Below are 17,244 nucleotides of genomic sequence, written 5' to 3' on the forward strand. Positions count from 1 at the left end.
GAGAGAGAGAGAGAGAGAGAGAGAGAGAGAAAGAGATAGAGATAGAGAGAAAGAGAGAAAGAGAGGAAAAAAGAAAAAGATAGAGAATAAAGTGAACGAAGAAAAAAAAATAGTAAAAGAATAGAATTAGAATAGAAGAAGAAGAATAGGAAAAAGAGGTAGAAAAGAAGATTGTGAAATTTTAGCGCGCATGCAGGGGCCAAGCAAATACTCGCCTAACTATACACATATTAATATAATTGGTGTTTTATATATATATATATATATACATATAGCTATTTAACATTTTATATATATATATATATAATACGCTACCGCTGAAAGCTTCATAAATATACACGGTATTAAATCGAATAATAGATAAAAATACGAGGAACATCATCAGAGAAGATAATATATAATAGTGATATAAAAATGTGTAATAATATAATATAATATATGTAAATAGAAACGTACGTGAAAACGAACAATCGTATATATGAATATTATATTATAACATATCCACCCCGAAAATATAGAGACAAAGACAAAGAGAGATAGATAGGCAGAGATAAAGATAGATAGATATAGAAAGAAAGAGAAAAAGAGAGAGAGAGAGAGAGAGAAAGAGAGAAAGAGAGAGAGAGAGAGAGAGAGAGAGAGAGAGAGAAAGAAAGAGAGAGAGAGAGAGAGAGAGAGAAATAGAAAGAGATAGAGAAGAGAGAGTGTGCTCGTCAGCTTCTCAAAAATATGAGAAGAAAGGAGAGAAGCTTACTATTTGTACTATTATTAATATTATTATTATTAATTATTAATTATTATTATTATTATTATTATTGAATATTATTATTGTGTGATTATTGATATTATATTATTATTATTATTACGATTAATAATACTATGATTAATTTTACTTTTTTGAAACACAGCCTACTCTCCGATATATAAGTAGTATACGTGTATTCGATGTATAGAACAGGTAAAAAACTCGAAAAAACATGGCATGCTGGATAATTCATGTAGCTAGCTGTTATTTTTCATAGTGACAGGAGAAGCTAGGCGCAGGATAGCGTTTGCGACAGTCGATATACATATATATGTATTATGTGTATATATTTTTTTTTATATATATATATATATCACTTATTCAAAAAAAAAAAAAACATATACATATATATATTTATACATTTTTTTATATATAAATATATATATACTCAATTAATTTTTTTTTCTCTCATACATTATCGTACGCATCGTGCCTACGTTTATCGCCAGCGTTTAATTTTATTAACTTTAATGTATCTTTTCTTTTCTCTTTTTATTGTATATATATATATATATTTATTTCTTTTTCGTTTCCTTTTATTTATTTATTTTTTCTTCTTTTTTTATTTATTTTTTTCTTTTCTTTTCTCTTCTTATACGTTTTTTTTGCGATCACGACGCGTGTCCTGCAACGACGATGATTTCCCTTTTTTTCTTTCTTTTCTCTCTTTTTTTTTTCTTTCTTTCTTTCTTTCTTTCTTTCTTTCTTTCTTCAAACACATACAGATATTCGCGTCGCGCGAGTTCCATTTTATGCATGGATGACACTTGTGATATCCTGACAAGAAAATCGACTTTAGTCGAGATTTAGTTTCGCGCGATATCTTCGGCTTGAACATGATTTTCAATGATAAGAAATCGACAAGAAGTTAAATCGATGGATACATCGATCGATCGATTTTTGTTCTTTTCTCTTTTCTTTTTTTTTTTTTTTTTTTTTTTTCATTTATCTCGATCTTATTTTCATTTATCTCGATAACTATCGCGAAGTTGTCGCAAATGATCGATAATACGTTTTTGTAGAGTGTAAACGCGTTTTAAAAACGATCTGAAATTAAAATGAATTCGTAAGGGAGCTCGCACGACGTAATATCCCGTTTAATAACGATCACCATCGTTTCTAGCGAAGTGATTCGAAAAATTTATCGAAACAATCTCGGTACGCATCATCTATGTATGCGAAGTGTATACGTCCTGCCTTTTTTTTTTCTTTTCAATTCTTTTTTTTTTTTTTATTATTTTTATTTGTTCTCTTTTTTTTTTTATTTTTTTTTTATATTTTTCTCTCCGTTTCACAGATGGACGATACGAGAATATTAAAAATTATCCTAAACACTTGATCTCGTTTGATTCGAGAGTTGAATGTATCATTGAATTGAAAACAAAAGGACGACAACGCGCATGCAACTAATAATATGACGCGAATTTTTCGCTCGAATTCCACTGTTGAAATAAATATGCATTTATTTAAGAAGAAATAATAATTTCAAAAAAAGAAGAAAAAAAAAAAATTGGAAAAAAAAAGTCGGGAAAAAGAATATCACAGAAAACGATAAGAAAACATTTGTGTGATATATATCGACATTACGCGATCGTGATACTTAGGACTATTTGAAACATAAATGAAGCTGGTACGTGCAAACAGATTTAGCTTAGCGTTTCGACAGTACCGATCGTTGAAAAGAACAAGATCGAGATCGAGATCAAGAGAAAGAGAGATCGATCGATCAAAAAATTGTTCACCTTCCAATTGAATTTTTTTTCTCTATCTTCATCTCCATCTCTATCTCTTTCTCTCTCTTTCTCTCTCTTTCTCTCTCTTATTTTTTTTCCCTTTTTAACCGGTACTTTCGACGCTCTCGAGCTCTCGAGCCACACTCGTTTGCAAACTCTCGAGCATCGTTGTCTCCTTCGTTCGTGGGTCGAAAAAATCACGAGAACATTTAGGATTAGATAAAAGGAGAGAGTTCTACGGGTTGATAATAGTAATAATAGTAGTAGTAGTGGTGATGGTAGTGGTAGTGATGGTAGTGATGGGGTTTTAGGTTAGGATCGAAGAGAAAGGGATAGATACCGAGGTTTAGGATGGAAGAACCTAAAAAAAATACCTACATTTCCTCGTTCAACCACGGAAACTAGCCTACCATTTATTTCGTTTTTTCTTTTTTATGTCATCTTCACAACGAATGAACGAACGAACGAACGAACGAACGAACGAATGAACGAACAAACGAATCACGTCAATAATTTATCGACCTTGTCGATAGGGATATGAAAGACGTAGAGATACCACTGGGATGCAGTAATCAAGGTCTCTTACCTCTTAGTAACACGTCGAACGAAAGAAGGGTGGTTAGAGAGGATGGATGGATGAATGAATGAAAGGATGGATGGATGGATGGATGGATGGATGGATGGATGGAAGGAAGGAAGATTGGTGATGATGATGATGAAGAAAGATAGATAGACAGACAGATAGATAAGAGAGAACGGTGATGTGGGAGGATTAACGGAAGGAAAGATTTAAGGGTTTAGGGGGGATCGTCTCATACGACATCTTACCTCCAGAAGTTCCTGACCACTTTGCGTCTGGGTCTGGGCCTGCTGGGTATTGTCCGGTTGAACGGCGATCGTCGCGGTACCGGTGGACGTCGAGGAAGGTGGCGTCGTCGGTTGGACGGCCTGTTGTTGTTGTTGTTGTTGTTGTTGTTGTTGTTGTTGTAGTAGTAGTTGTTGGTGTTGTTGTTGTTGTTGCGAGGTGGACGAGATGGAACAAATAGACGAGGAGGAGGAGGTAGAAGAAGAAGAAGAAGATGAAGAAGAGGAGGAGGTTGATGGGAGAGCCGTGAGTGTTGCGATGGCTGCTGCTGCTGCGGCTGCGTTTGAGGCGGCGTTGATCACTGCGTTGGCAGCGTTCACGGGGTTGTTGGCAGTCAGCTGGAGTGGCGTAACCGAGGGTAGGAGGGAATTTACTTGAGGAGCCGTCGCAACGACGGTAGGCGTCGGTGTCCCGCCTACCATGATCGTAGCATGATTGATGCTACTGCTGCTGCTGCTGTTGTTGTTGTTGTTGTTATTGCTATTATTGCTGTTGTTGTTGTTATTGCTATTGTTGTTGTTGTTGTTGTTGTTGTTGTTGTTGTTGTTCATCATCGTCGCTGTACTCGTCGAGATATTCGTCGAATTGCTCGTAGACGTCAACATGAGAGGCGTAGTTGGCGAGATAGCGCTCGAATTAGTCGAACCGACGATGCACGTCGTCGGCACGACGTTCATCGTCGTCGTCGTCGTCACCGGTAGGACGTTTAAATTCGAAACGCTCGAGTTCGTCAACGGGGACGTACCCGAACAGAGGCTCAAAGCGACAGGAGATACCGAAGAGAGCGTTTGTTTCTTCAACAGTATTGCTTCCTCCTGATCTATTACTTGTTGCTGATGATGGAGCTGATGATGATGCTGTTGATGTTGTTGTTGTTGTTGTTGTTGTTGCTGCTGCTGCTGTTGTTGTTGTTGTTGCTGTTGCTGCTGTTGTTGCTGCTGTTGCATCATGTCACGATTTCTCCAACTCTCGGCGATGCTCTCACGATTTTTCCAGATCGTCGCGACGGTGCTACTAGCCAGACCTAGTTCTCTCGCAACGTCGCTCTTGCTCTTCCCACGCTCGATCTCTTGGATGATCTTCATTTTCTGCTTGATCGTGAACGCGAGCCTCTTTCGACCCTGCGTTTTCGTTTTCGTTCACGTTTCAGGTATGCCCAAAATAATCGATCGCGTTAATCGACGATAACTCACGACTCGTCCCAGCATCGACGGCCATCGGCGTCGTTTATCGCTGGGCACACGAGCGTGCGAGTTTCGTTCTATCTTTTTTTTTTTTTGTGTGTGTTACTGTTCTTTTTTCTTTTACTTTTTTTTTTTTTAAACTACTATCTTTACTCGTAAATGGGGTTGAGGGTGAGGGGGTGATGGGAAACTCTTTAGAAACGGTCACGTTCGATGTTGTTCATGCGATGGCTCGCCCGTCCTACTTCCTCGCACGTACGGTGAACTTATCATCGATGAGACGAAATAATCTTTTCTAATACTATTTTTTTTTTTACGTTTTGAAGAAGAAGAAGAAGAAGAAGAAGAAGAAGAAGAAGAAGAAGAACGTTCCGAATGTAATGAAATGAAACGATCGTTCGCGTAAATTCGTTCCTCAGCGATTCGAGTCCACTCTACGGCGATTCGTGTAACCAGGGTGGACGGTATTTGAACAAAAACAAAAAAAAAAAAAAAAAAAAAAGAAGAGAAAAAAGAAAAAGAAAAGAAAAAAAAACGAGAAATAAAAAACAGGAAAAAAAGGAAAGAAAGAATGAAAGAAAAAAAGAAATAAAGGAAGTGAGAAAAAAAAAGAGAAAGAAAAAAAATGAATTCTCTTCTCATCGAGATTATCGTAATAAAATATATTCCTATACTCTTTTTTAATATTTAACTTTGACGTCCACCATGGCTTTGACGCACGTGCCAAAATCAAAGACGTCTCTCTAACAAACGACGCAGCCATATGCAACTATAGGCAACAACATTTTCACAGCTACGGGTTGGTAGCAAACTTCTCGTAATATGCATGTACATAATATAAATAGATATCTATACGACGACGACATATCGTATAGATCTATATATATATATACACATATATATATATATATATATAATGTACATACACTAATGCATATATTAGTTCGATCATTTTCAATCACGATCATCCGACAACAAAGTATCACGAGGCAAACTCTGGTTAAACGGGGACTTTGTTAATGGAGATCAAACGTATCAGCTTGCGGTTAAAATGTTAAATTCATAGGCAAAAGGGATGAATCTCGGTATTCCCTGATTTTGATATTATAGAACCGAGAAAGGAAATTAGAGAGAATCGATTAGGATCGATTATATAAACGATAATGGGCATCCTTACTCCGTTACATTCAACTAATTATCAAATCAGACGCAGCTAACTCTGATCAGTCTTATCGGTGTTTCTTTTCCTCTTTCCTTCTCGTCTTTGTTTTTTTTTTTTTCTTTTAACTTTTTTTTTTTATTGTCATCTTTTTTATATATATATATATCTTTTTTACTTTTTGATTTTACATATATATATATATATTATATAAATTTTTCTAATGTGTGTTCTTTTTTTATTTTTTGGTTTGTTCGTTTAAATACTTTCTTTCTTTCATTCTCTATTTTTTTTTTTGTTTTTCTTTTCTCTCTCTGTTGCCTTGCATGGTCTACGTGTGTGGTATACGTGTGAGGACACGGTGATGTACAGTGAGTGTGAATGTGGATATGCGTGTGTGAATGCTTCTCAGGGAAGGTGTTGAATGAACGAATGAGAGTAACAGTGAGTGGTGGAGAGGGGGTAGAGGGTAGGGGGTGGGGGTAGCAGCGGCATGGAAATAAGGAAGGAGGATATAATATCTCGCTTGTGTTTTACAAGAGCATCGATCGGAGATTTTTGGGATGGCTATATCGCGATTTGGATTTTTTGTTCTATTTTTTTGTTTTGTTTTGTTTACGGTCTTTCTTTTTTTTAGATGTTTTTTGTTATGGTTCCTTTTTACATTAATTTTATTTATTTATTTTTTCTTTTTTGTAAAGACTCTTAACACCTCTACGTTCGCGTATCTACTACTTTGTAATTTTTTGGTGACCTTGCGCAGAAAACCCTTTCGATCTAATACGAATAACACCATGAACAATATTTTCGCTCGAACGAATTCGTTTATTTCGAAGAGAAGATATAGAGAAAAAAGTCAAGAAAAAGGAAAAGAAAGAAGAAAGAAGAAGAAGAAGAAGAAGAAGAAAAGTAAGAGAAAAAGAAATCGGTCGCGCGTTAAAAAATAATTCATCCTGCTATTATTTTCTGCGCAGGGTTAATCATCAGTTTTGTTTTATCTTTAGTCTCGACAATGCTCCGAGTATTTAATTTTTTCTTGTATTCTTTCAAATATTAATATAATTGTCGAACTACGTATATTACGATTATTTTTAATGGACGGTAACATCTTTGAGACGATCGGAGCAAGCGCGACCAAAGATATATATATATATATATATATATATATATATATATATATATATTAAATCTTTTATTCGAGGATTGAAATGTCGATGGCAAACTGACCGGCCCTTTTGGTAGTGCCGAACGACACTTCGAAATGCATGAGGATTTTCGCTTGTTGTTGACGCCACTTAATCGAACTACTCTTTTCAAAATTCATCTATGAAAAAATAAATATCCGTGAAAAGCGTCTCATTTGGAAGGTATCTACAGCGTACAGAAGAAGCACGAGATTGAAGGGTTGAGAAAGGGGTTAGGGGTTGGCAAGGGCGGGGGTGAGGGGCGGTCGGGGCGCGGGGAATGCGTGTATCGTAATTCACGACGTACGAAGGTTAGCATACGTCGAGGATTTAATTTCGACGCAACCCCGTTCTATGTATGTATGTATATAATAATATATATATATATATATATATATATATACGTATATCTATAAATTTTCGAGAAACTCAAAATTCTGGAGACTTTTTGTTTTCTTTTTTTCTTTCTCTTTTTTTATTTGTTTTTGTGTTTTTGTTTCGTTTTGTTTTGTTTGTTTGTTTGTTTGTTTGTTTGTTTGTTTTCACATTGCGTATCCGACATCGACATCTTTACGTTCGATATCACCGAGAAAAAAAATAGAAAAAAAAAAGAAATAAAAAAAAAAAATAAAATAAAAATGAAACTAACAAGGAGGGTTTTGCTCTCTCACGAAAAGTTTCGTTTAATTTCACTATTCTTGAAATATTAATCGAGTAGAGAAAGATATGTAGAGAGAGAGAGAGAGATAGAGATAGGTAGATAGATAGAGAGAAAAAGAGAGAATTGTAAAGATATCGAAATCAGTGTCACGTCTACGTGTCTCCACTTTCATATTTCTCTATAAAAGCTGCACGGTTCGTCTTAGTAGATAAAACCAATGGATCCAGTCGGTTCGCTCGGCCACGTCGATTTTTGCCGAGCGAAAGACGGAGATAAGCGAGATGCAGCCACACATGACTTTCGTTTAAAACGACTAAACGTTCGAGACTAACAACGAATTAAATCAAATCAGACAAATAAAATGATAAAATCGAGTTTAGAGGAAGAGGAAGGCATGCTGGATTCTCCTGTCACTATTGCTAGCGATTTTTGGTACTGGCTGTGGGTGAATTTCGTGTGTATTATACTTTTTTTTCTTTTCTTTTTTCTTTTTTCTTTTCTCTTTTCCTTTCTTTTTTTTTTTTTCTTTTACTATTAACATTATTATTACTATCATTATTATTATTACTATTATTATTATTATTATTATTATTATTATTATTATTATTATTATTATTATTATCATCATCATTATCATTATTATCATTATTATTTAGGAAAAACGAGGGAATATTCTAGAGGGTTGATCGAAGAGAGGGTGTTTGGGGTGGTAATGGCGGCGGCGGTGGTGGTGGTGGTGGTGGTAGTGGCGGTGGTGGTTGTAGTAGTAAGAAGGGGGGCAAGGGGATATATGCGAGTATAAAAGAGTCTCCTTAAAGAAGAATATTCATTTAAGGAAATCGTATATATATATAAATAGAGTATATATATGTGTATATATATATATCTACATATATATAAATATATATAGATATATTTATAAATGGTGTATATATATATATAAATATGGAACACACAAAGAGCATGCGACACGCACGACATATGGACAAAATACAAAAAACGTAAGGTATCCCAAATAGAGTAAGAGAACAGTTTTTTGTGAATGAAACAACAAGATCGAGACAAACGTGAAAGAAACTCGAAAGTGATAAATAGTTTGACTTACCTCGAGGAGCTGTTGATTTCTTATTTCTCGTTCCCGCCTCACTGCCTCTTGCCGTTCCGTCTTCTCTTGTTCCTTGATGAGCCTGTTGCGATATACGAGGTTATAAATCATAGGGATCATAGGTTTTAACATATCGACGATTGAGGTGAAATCATAGGACAATGGGTAGGTGCTAGATAGGTAGGAAAAGTCGATTGAGTTTCGATAAATGCAACAGGTCACACCTGGCCTGCTCTTTGTGCCGTTGTGCCTCCTCCTTAGCGAGTTTCTTCGCGTATGCCAGCTTGTCTCTCTCGTACTGATTGTTTGTTCGTATGTCCCTGAAACCTCCGGCAGCTCTGAGCTCTTCGAGACGTCTCGCTACCTCTTGAGCACCGAGCCTTACGAACTCTGCCTCGGCCAGGCCCATCGTCGGTTGAAGAAACTCACCGACCAAAGGACGGGACGAGAACGAAAAGTTCGCTGTCGTAAGTTCGGCAGGATTCTGTTGTTCCAAAAACTGAAAAGATTCGATCAATACGTAAGTATATTTATCGACGTATTCGTTCGTTTCACTCGATAAACTTTCTTACGATCTCCGTCTCCCCCACTCTACCCTCAAAATAATTTTCATAATCTCGAACTAACCTTCACTAGATCGGGACTGCACCTAAACGTTTTACCACAGGGACTGTAATAGGACACATCGCCCTTGATAACTCCAGTCTTTCCTAGACCCTTGATAACGGTCTCTCGTTTCCAACCACGTTCCAAGGGCATCTGCAAATCCCTTTCGCTGGGCTTTAGCTTTCTTCTCTTTGCACTGGGCGTACCCTCGGCGTTATCGTCGTCTGTGTCGGTGACGACGTCGGTGTTGCTACCGCTCTCGCTGGTAACGTCCATATTGCTTTCCTCGCCCGACGCCTCCAGCAATTTGTTCTTCATCTTCTCCTGTAAAGATCGCTATATAGGGAGAATGATTTTAGTGCGAAATCAAAAGTGAAAAGAAACTAAAGCTCCCGTTGGTCCGGCCTAGAGTAGCGTTGCTCTTGATGATGGACACGAAGTCTTTCTTTTTTCCTTTTCTCTCTCTTTCTTACCACGAAAACTCAAATAATAGTAAACTTAATAACGTAGGAAATGAGAATTGTGATTTAACGTGGGGGGCAAAAAGATAAAAGAAGAGAGAAAAAAGAAAAAGAAAAAAAAAAAAACAAGGATCGCAAACCAAAGAGAAAGAAAAAAGGAATGAAAAAAGAAAAAAAAAGAAAAGAAACGCGATCGGAACGCATCAATTTTTTACCTGATTCTTGTCGTCAACCTGGCCCGTTGCCGAGGCATGCAATTGTGCAGCAAGAATGTTCGACCTCAGCAACGAGACCTGGTGTGACAATGGCACGCTAGGATCCAACGTTGGCGTGGGCTTAATGCCCAATGCCCTGCTCTGTGCGAGCAACGACGCGACGGTATTCTTCTTCGGCTTCGAGACACCTCGACCAAGATTTCGAGGACGACCATCTTTGTGATGGGTCGTACTGGCACTCTCGCTTTCCTCGCTACCGCTGCTCGGCCTCTGCGGCGAATCCGCAGCGGCGAATAATTGTGCCAATGATGGACTAGGCGAGGCAGGGACTGGTACCGAATTTTGCGGCACTCTTCTCGGCTTTGGTCCGGGTTTTCGTCTCGCTGATTAATAATATTCATCGATTGTACGATCAATTTGAAAAGTTCGATACAATTTGAAGAGTGTAAAACTAACTAATTATCTTTATAGGGGATCGCCGATAAAAAATAATATTATCATTTACGGTAACGCGATTAAGGTATACGATGGATACTCACACGTCCGATCAGAGGCAAGCAAGGATTGGCTCAAATTGCTGAGCTGACTGAGCGGCTGACTGCCGGAAATCGGCGAGCTACTACTCGTCGTAGCAGGTTTAAGGGATAAATTTAATGGAGCATCGGAGTCGTTCGAGTTGGTCGCGTTGTTGCCACCACTGGTGTACGCCGACGGTGCTGGCAATACGGAGCCGTTGGTTGAGTGGGCCGGTAATTTGATCACCTCCACGCGATCTACGGACTCTCGATACTCGTTCGACTCGGTCTACAATCAAATCGGACGTTTTCGTGTCTTCTGACCAGAAATTCACTTTACGGTTTGATCGGATTTCATAAAAGGTGAGAGATAAAGAAACAAAGGAAACAAGAAAAGTAAAGAAAGAAAGAGGGAGGAAAAGAGAAACTTACCCCTGTACGATTGTACTTTCTTGGCTCCATCATCAAGGACGACGAGGTCGTGTTCGTCTGATGAGCACTCAACGTAGGTACCGCTGGTGGATGAACACTGACACTCGGTGTATCCAAAGAGATCGTCTTCTTCCTGCCACGATTCGTCGTACCAGGAACTTTTGGACCGACTATACTCGAGGTATACTTTATGATCTCCGTGTCAGGAGGCAAACGCACGCCTCCCAATATACTGCTAGGATCGCTAAACAAAATAAAACAACATTCTATATACTAAACGACCAAGGAACGTTCCCTCTCTTATTAGATATACATTTATGCTGGCACGTGTGAAAATTGAATCAGTTTAAGAAATCGAGATCGTAATAATCCTCACCTTCCTTCCTTCGCAGAGCTGCTGTAATCGCAGCGAAGCGTGAAAGAAAATCAGGAAATATTATTCTAAGCGTTTCACTTATCTATTATCTTTTCTGTTTTTTTTTCTTTCTTTTTTTTTTTTTTTTCTTTTTTCTTTTCTGTTAATCTTACGATCTCTTTCGTCCTATCATTCTCTCTTTCTTTCGTTTCCTTTTCTTTACTTATCCTTTCTTCCTTTTTTCCTTTTGTTTCTCTTTCGTATCGCGTCATAAATGTCGCGGGGATCGAAAAAAGGAAAAAGCAAGAAGAAAAGAAAAAATAAATAAATAAAACGAATGCGGAAAAATTAATGAATTACGTGTAACGAGTCGATCGATTTACCTGACAACGTTCGTTTGCGAATTTGGCGTGCTGCTCGCCGAGGTATTGTGATGCGTTGGTGTTACCGTGGCCTGACTCGACACCGGCAAACTACTGCTCGTCATACTCGGCGTTGTCGAGCTACTGCTGCTCGCCGGTGTCTTGTGACTCTTGCTCGACTTAGCTGCGATTTCGATCGAAGCAAATCGTTCGATTAAATAAACAACAATCACATAATCCAAGTACATCTACTACTGTAACTGTCACGCATCGTTAATCTCTATCGATCATCGATCGTACAGGAATCGTATTAAAAAATATACTTTCTCTCGATTGATTTACTTACACTTGGTAGACTTGTGGGACGAAAGGGATGGGGGATTCAATAGAGAAGCAGGGTAAGGCGGTAAGAGACTCTCCGCGCCAGGTGGAAAACCTGGGAGTCCTGTCGCACCCTGCAATCTCGCGAGGTAGTCCTGTGCCGCTAAGTGTGAGGCCATTGTCCACCATGCCGCACTAGCAGGAGTTATACCTACATGAAAAATATATTTTACCGTTCTACAAATTTTATTTAAAAGATAACGATTATAAATATTTCCATAGCTCATTCTCCATAGCTAACTTTAACTTGCATTTTTTGTCACTCCTCTTTCTTACCCCCTTTCTCTTTATCTTTCTAAATTAAAAAAAAAATCTCGCCTCAGTGATAAATTCAATGAGAAGATTCGTCATAGTCTTATCTGGTGAAATATGTTACGCGTTATTTCTATTTTTCTTTCTTTTTTTTTTTTTTGTTCTTCGCTTTTATCAATGAAACGATACCTTCCGAGGTATCGAGGAAATATCGTGATTATAGGAAAGCGTAAAAAGATTTCGTTGATTATAAAAGTCTTGACGGTTGGTTGACGAGCTTAAAAAGAGATAAGAAAAATAAAGAAAAAAGAGAGACAGAGAAGAGAAACAGAAAATACAAGGAGGGGATGAGAGAAGACAGGGAGAAAGAGAAAATCCACTTACCCAGACTCGCAGCTTGACTGGCAGCCACGCTGAGAGTACCGAGACTACTGTGCGAGTACGGGGGTGGTGGTGGTGCGGATGCCGGTGTGTGACCCCCAAAACCAGGCGCTGAACCCCCACGGCCAAGAATGGCGTAAGCCGACGGTAAGTGATGTGCCCCCAATCCGTATCCTCCAGGCATCCCGCCGAAAAGAGACGAAGCTGCGCTATCTCCTCGTGGCCAGTACGCTGAAAACATCGTGTCAAATGCTGCCTCTTTCAACAGTTAACCAAAGCAACAACAACGACGACAATAACAACAACAACAACAACAACAACAACAACAATACCTACTATCTCATACATTTTTCTCTCGGCCATTTTTCAATATACATAGCATTAAAGCTATTTAAATACGAATAGGTCGCGTCTTTCCAAACATTCGAAATAAAATATTTCGAAATGTCGGATAATCCGATATACCTGACGAGATTTTATTTCATTTGAATTTTTCTTTTTGTTTCTTTTTTTTTTTTTTTTTTTTTTTATAATGACAAATATATTAGAGGATACATTCAATTCAATGGCGAGAGGCGAATGAATGATTATTAATCGTCGTTACGAACGTATGTTGTAATTACGTATATATTTTTTTTATTATATATATATATATATATATATATATATATATATTTCTGTTTTTTTTTTTCTTCGTTTTCGTTTGTAGTAGAAAAATCGAAATATTCATTCATGGGGTAAACTTGAATCGTGTAACGGAGAGCGAGAAAGTTCGGCCATTTAATCTTGGTGGTTAACGACGTGCCAGGAACATTGTGTAGACGTAGTTACATGCAACTAGAGAGTCAGCTTGTACGATTTATTGTCAGAGAAGCGGCAGAAATGTACCGTTGATTTTGCTACGAGTACCGTGGCCTTGAGCAAGGCCGTGACATTGAAATCCAAGCGGCGCTTTAATTTATACCGGTCGTTGAACCCCACGGCCGGCTTATAACGACTACTTTGCTCGCCGAGTTACCGCATAATGGCTTCTCTCGCTCGGTTCCACGCGTTGTAAAATCTAGACATAAATTGAATTTTCATTCACCGACTCGAAGTTTTATCGCTCGCCTTTCTTCCGTACGACGTCGACGTCGTTAAAAAGAATAAGAGAGAGCGAGAGAGCGAGAGAGAGAGAGAAAAAAATATCGACGACAGAGGGGAAAAATTGTTGCAAAGCTTTGCTTCAGAAACTCGGCCAGGAGTCTTCCGAGAGGAGAAAGCGAATCGATGTGTGTGTGTGGGTGTGTAATACATACACCACACATATACACATACACACACATATATATATGTATATATGTATGTTACTCGAATCGAATTTGTTTTCATTACGAGACACGTTATATCGATTTCGAATATCTCTTCGATTTTCTTTCTTACATATTTGTCTAATAATTATATCGTAACTATATATTTCTATATAAAAGATACATATTACCTAGGGAAATGAATTGTTTCAAATTAGATTTCATTCTTACTGGGAAGTTTAATTTTAATCTCGAAAATATCGTATCAAGAGAAAGACGATAGAAATAATTTCTACAAAGTCAGTAGAAATCGTGCGTCGATCGTCGATATATAAACACGGTCTCGTCTCTTTCCACATTACCTCCCATCCACTCACCTACAACCGCGATATTAAATATATTAATAATCGATTTAAATATAAAATCGATTTATTACAGTGTCGATCGTATCTCGCGAGAAACATACCTCGAGCTTTCCTCTTTAATCAAAACCCTTTAAAAAGTGATACGCGTTTATTCGAGTAAACATAGGAATGCACTCACATTAACAGAAATTTCTATTTCTATTTCTATCGCGATTTCTAACGGCATCTGATAAATCCTCGATTTCTTTTCTTTTCTTTTCTTTTCTTTTCTTTTCTTTTCTATTCTTTTCTCCTTCCTCTTTCGGTGTCACAAAAAATCATGTCAACAAATTTTCTTCACCCTCGCGAGTCTTCGTACGTATCGATAAAAATTATTATCGATTTATTATCAGTATATTGTTATTAATATTATTATTACGATATTATACGAATACTGCCTTCTGTCGGAGTAAATAAAATGCGAGAGTAAATGGATAAACGGGGTTGATAACTCGAAAATCGTAGAAAGGAGGGTTGGAAAGGACCGAGAGAGTACGACGTTTTGTCCCGAAGCTCGATGCGTCACGACGACTATCGATTTATGATTAAGCATTTGGAGAAGGGGAATAACGGTTGTGTGTTCGAGTCGAACGTCGTATTATCGACTGGAGCGCGACAGCGCCGCGCCTCACTAATTTCCTGTTTTTCGGACTGCTGTTATTAAAGGACCTTCCTGGCAGGGCAGAAGCACATTGTTTTCAACGTTAATCGACGCGTTTCCCTCAGAAATCCACCAACGACCGGCGGACCGCCAAAATTGTACGCTCCCTCCCCCTGTCGACGCTGGGAAAAAAAAGGAATAAAAAAAAAAAAAAAAAAAAGAAGAAGAAAAGTAATAACCAAACATTTCATTACGAGCCTTTCGAAATAGACCAATATCTTCTTTATCTCAACGATAATAGGACCGAATCGAATTTTAGGATTCTTATGGATTTCATTCAATTTTAAATGTTTTATTTTTTTCATTTGCATACATAAAGATACTTGTATAAAGAAATGAAAGCAATATGAAAATTTATAAAATTCGTAAAGACTGCACAGATACACCGGGCGTGAGATACACGTGTACGCTTAGTTAGATTTTTTTTTTCTTTTTTCTTTATATATATATATATATATATATATATATATATATATATAAAGCAATTGTCAAAACATACATCATTGAACTTCTCGAATAAAAAAAAAAGTTTATTTACCTTTTGTCTACCGTGATATAATCAGATTATTCACATTTTCCGATACGCGCGTATACATACATACATACGTACGTACGTACGTACGTACGTACGTACATACATACATATACATATATATATATATATATATACATATATTAAAGAAAATATTGATAGGTTAATGAATACCCGAACGATAAGAAAAAGAAAGAAAGAAAAAGGAAAAAGAAAAGAAGCACTTAATTTCGGTCTACGATTTGGCACATTACTCGTGGAGAGCCGAAAGTGTTCCATTTGAAGTCCTCGAAACTTCGACGCGGAACAAAGAGAAAACGAAGAAAATATTCGTTTTCAATTCCATCGAAGATGGTTGAGAGGGTGGGAGTAGGGGAGTGGGATAAGAAGGGGGAGGAGAGGTAGAAGAGAGAGAAAGAGAGAGAGAGAGAGAGAGAGAGAGAGAAATAAAGAAAGAAAAAGAAAAAGAAAAAGAGAAAGAGAAAGAGAGAGCAGTGGAAAGTAAGGAAACGACGGTCTTTCCATTAAATCCCATCTCGGGAGGAAAATGACGAGGAAAAAAGAAGAAATGGAAAAGTTTCGTAAGCAAAGGAGGAGATTAAGCTGGCAGCATCGTCGAAAGAGAGAGAGAGAGAGAGAGAGAGAAAGAAAGAGAGAAAGAGAGAGAGAGAGAAAGGAGAAAGGAGAAAGAGAAAGAGAAAAAGAGACAGAGATAGAGAGAGAAAGAGAGAAGAGAAAGAAAGGGTGGGAGGAGGAGGAGTCCGCTAGCTGAGAAAATGGCCGTGTTATTAAATCGATCGCAGGTCCGGCCCGGCCTGTCGAGGGGAAGCCGGAGCTTGGAGTTGGGCCAGGGGGTTGAGAGAAGCGAGGAGGGTGGAAAATGTATGTATATAGGTATAGAGGGATGACGAGAGAGAGAGAGAGAGAGAGAGAGATAGTGAGCTAACGCGATAGTCAGAGAGAGAAAGAAAGAGAGAGAGAGAATGAGAACTAACGCGATAGTCAGAGAGAGAGAGAGAGAGAGAGAGAGAGAGAGAGAGAGAGAGAGAGAGAGAGAGAGAGAATGAAACGAACGGAAAGGGAACTGAGAATTACGGGAGTACCTCTTGTTCGACCGCTCTGTCGGAGGATCGAAGCGCACGTATACGCAATTAATAGCACGAGCATGCGGCACGTACGACATTTTTCAAATGCGTTCCTCGCTGTCGCTCCCTCGTGTCCTCGACGCTCGAAAATCCGACTCTCCTCGCTCTTCTTTATCACTCTCGTTCGTTGGTTCGTTCGTTCGTTCGTTCGGTCGTCGGTTCGTTCGTTCGTTCGTTCGTTATAGTAGATATAGCAGGTATAGTACACCGTTTTTCCTCTTTCATCGTTTCTTCCTCATTTCTGTTTCTCGCTCGTTCTCTTTCACCGAGATTATATAGAATAGGTATATATGTAAAAAGGATTCTTCTCTCCCCCTTCCCCTCTTTCAACTGACCATTTAAGAATTAATATCGACGCACGATTCATTCTTATCAATTATGAAATATTATTATTAATAATGTAATTTTATTATTAATCATTAACACGGTCGAAAGGTATCATCGTTCCGCGTTGAGTCGGATTATTGTTATGATATTTTAAAGTTTACGCTCATACACGCATATACAGATTCTCTCTCTCTCTCTCTCTCTCTCTCTCTCTCTCTCTCTCTCTCTCT

General features: G+C 38.0%; 1 protein-coding gene across 12 annotated transcripts in view; it reads right to left on the minus strand.

The window, feature by feature from the left end:
• The window catches only part of LOC122637967 (bromodomain adjacent to zinc finger domain protein 2B-like), a 126,745-nt gene that overhangs the window by 12,676 nt on the left and 96,825 nt on the right, over positions 1-17,244 (minus strand). For 5 of the 12 annotated variants that reach the window (XM_043830526.1, XM_043830524.1, XM_043830527.1 and 2 more), the window contains 11 exons: positions 12,660-12,887; positions 11,989-12,174; positions 11,664-11,826; positions 11,302-11,322; positions 10,926-11,169; positions 10,518-10,782; positions 9,979-10,361; positions 9,324-9,638; positions 8,921-9,195; positions 8,697-8,778; positions 3,367-4,524 (listed from right to left, as the gene is read on the minus strand). In XM_043830526.1, the coding sequence (XP_043686461.1) occupies positions 3,367-4,524; positions 8,697-8,778; positions 8,921-9,195; positions 9,324-9,638; positions 9,979-10,361; positions 10,518-10,782; positions 10,926-11,169; positions 11,302-11,322; positions 11,664-11,826; positions 11,989-12,174; positions 12,660-12,887 (3,320 nt within the window). The remainder of the gene's footprint in view (positions 1-3,366; positions 4,525-8,696; positions 8,779-8,920; positions 9,196-9,323; positions 9,639-9,978; positions 10,362-10,517; positions 10,783-10,925; positions 11,170-11,301; positions 11,323-11,663; positions 11,827-11,988; positions 12,175-12,659; positions 12,888-17,244) is intronic. The other 7 variants (XM_043830530.1, XM_043830531.1, XM_043830528.1 and 4 more) reach the window with 5 other exon arrangements.

Source organism: Vespula pensylvanica, chromosome 2 (assembly GCF_014466175.1).
Source record: "Vespula pensylvanica isolate Volc-1 chromosome 2, ASM1446617v1, whole genome shotgun sequence".
Classification (NCBI taxonomy): Eukaryota; Metazoa; Arthropoda; class Insecta; order Hymenoptera; family Vespidae; genus Vespula; species Vespula pensylvanica.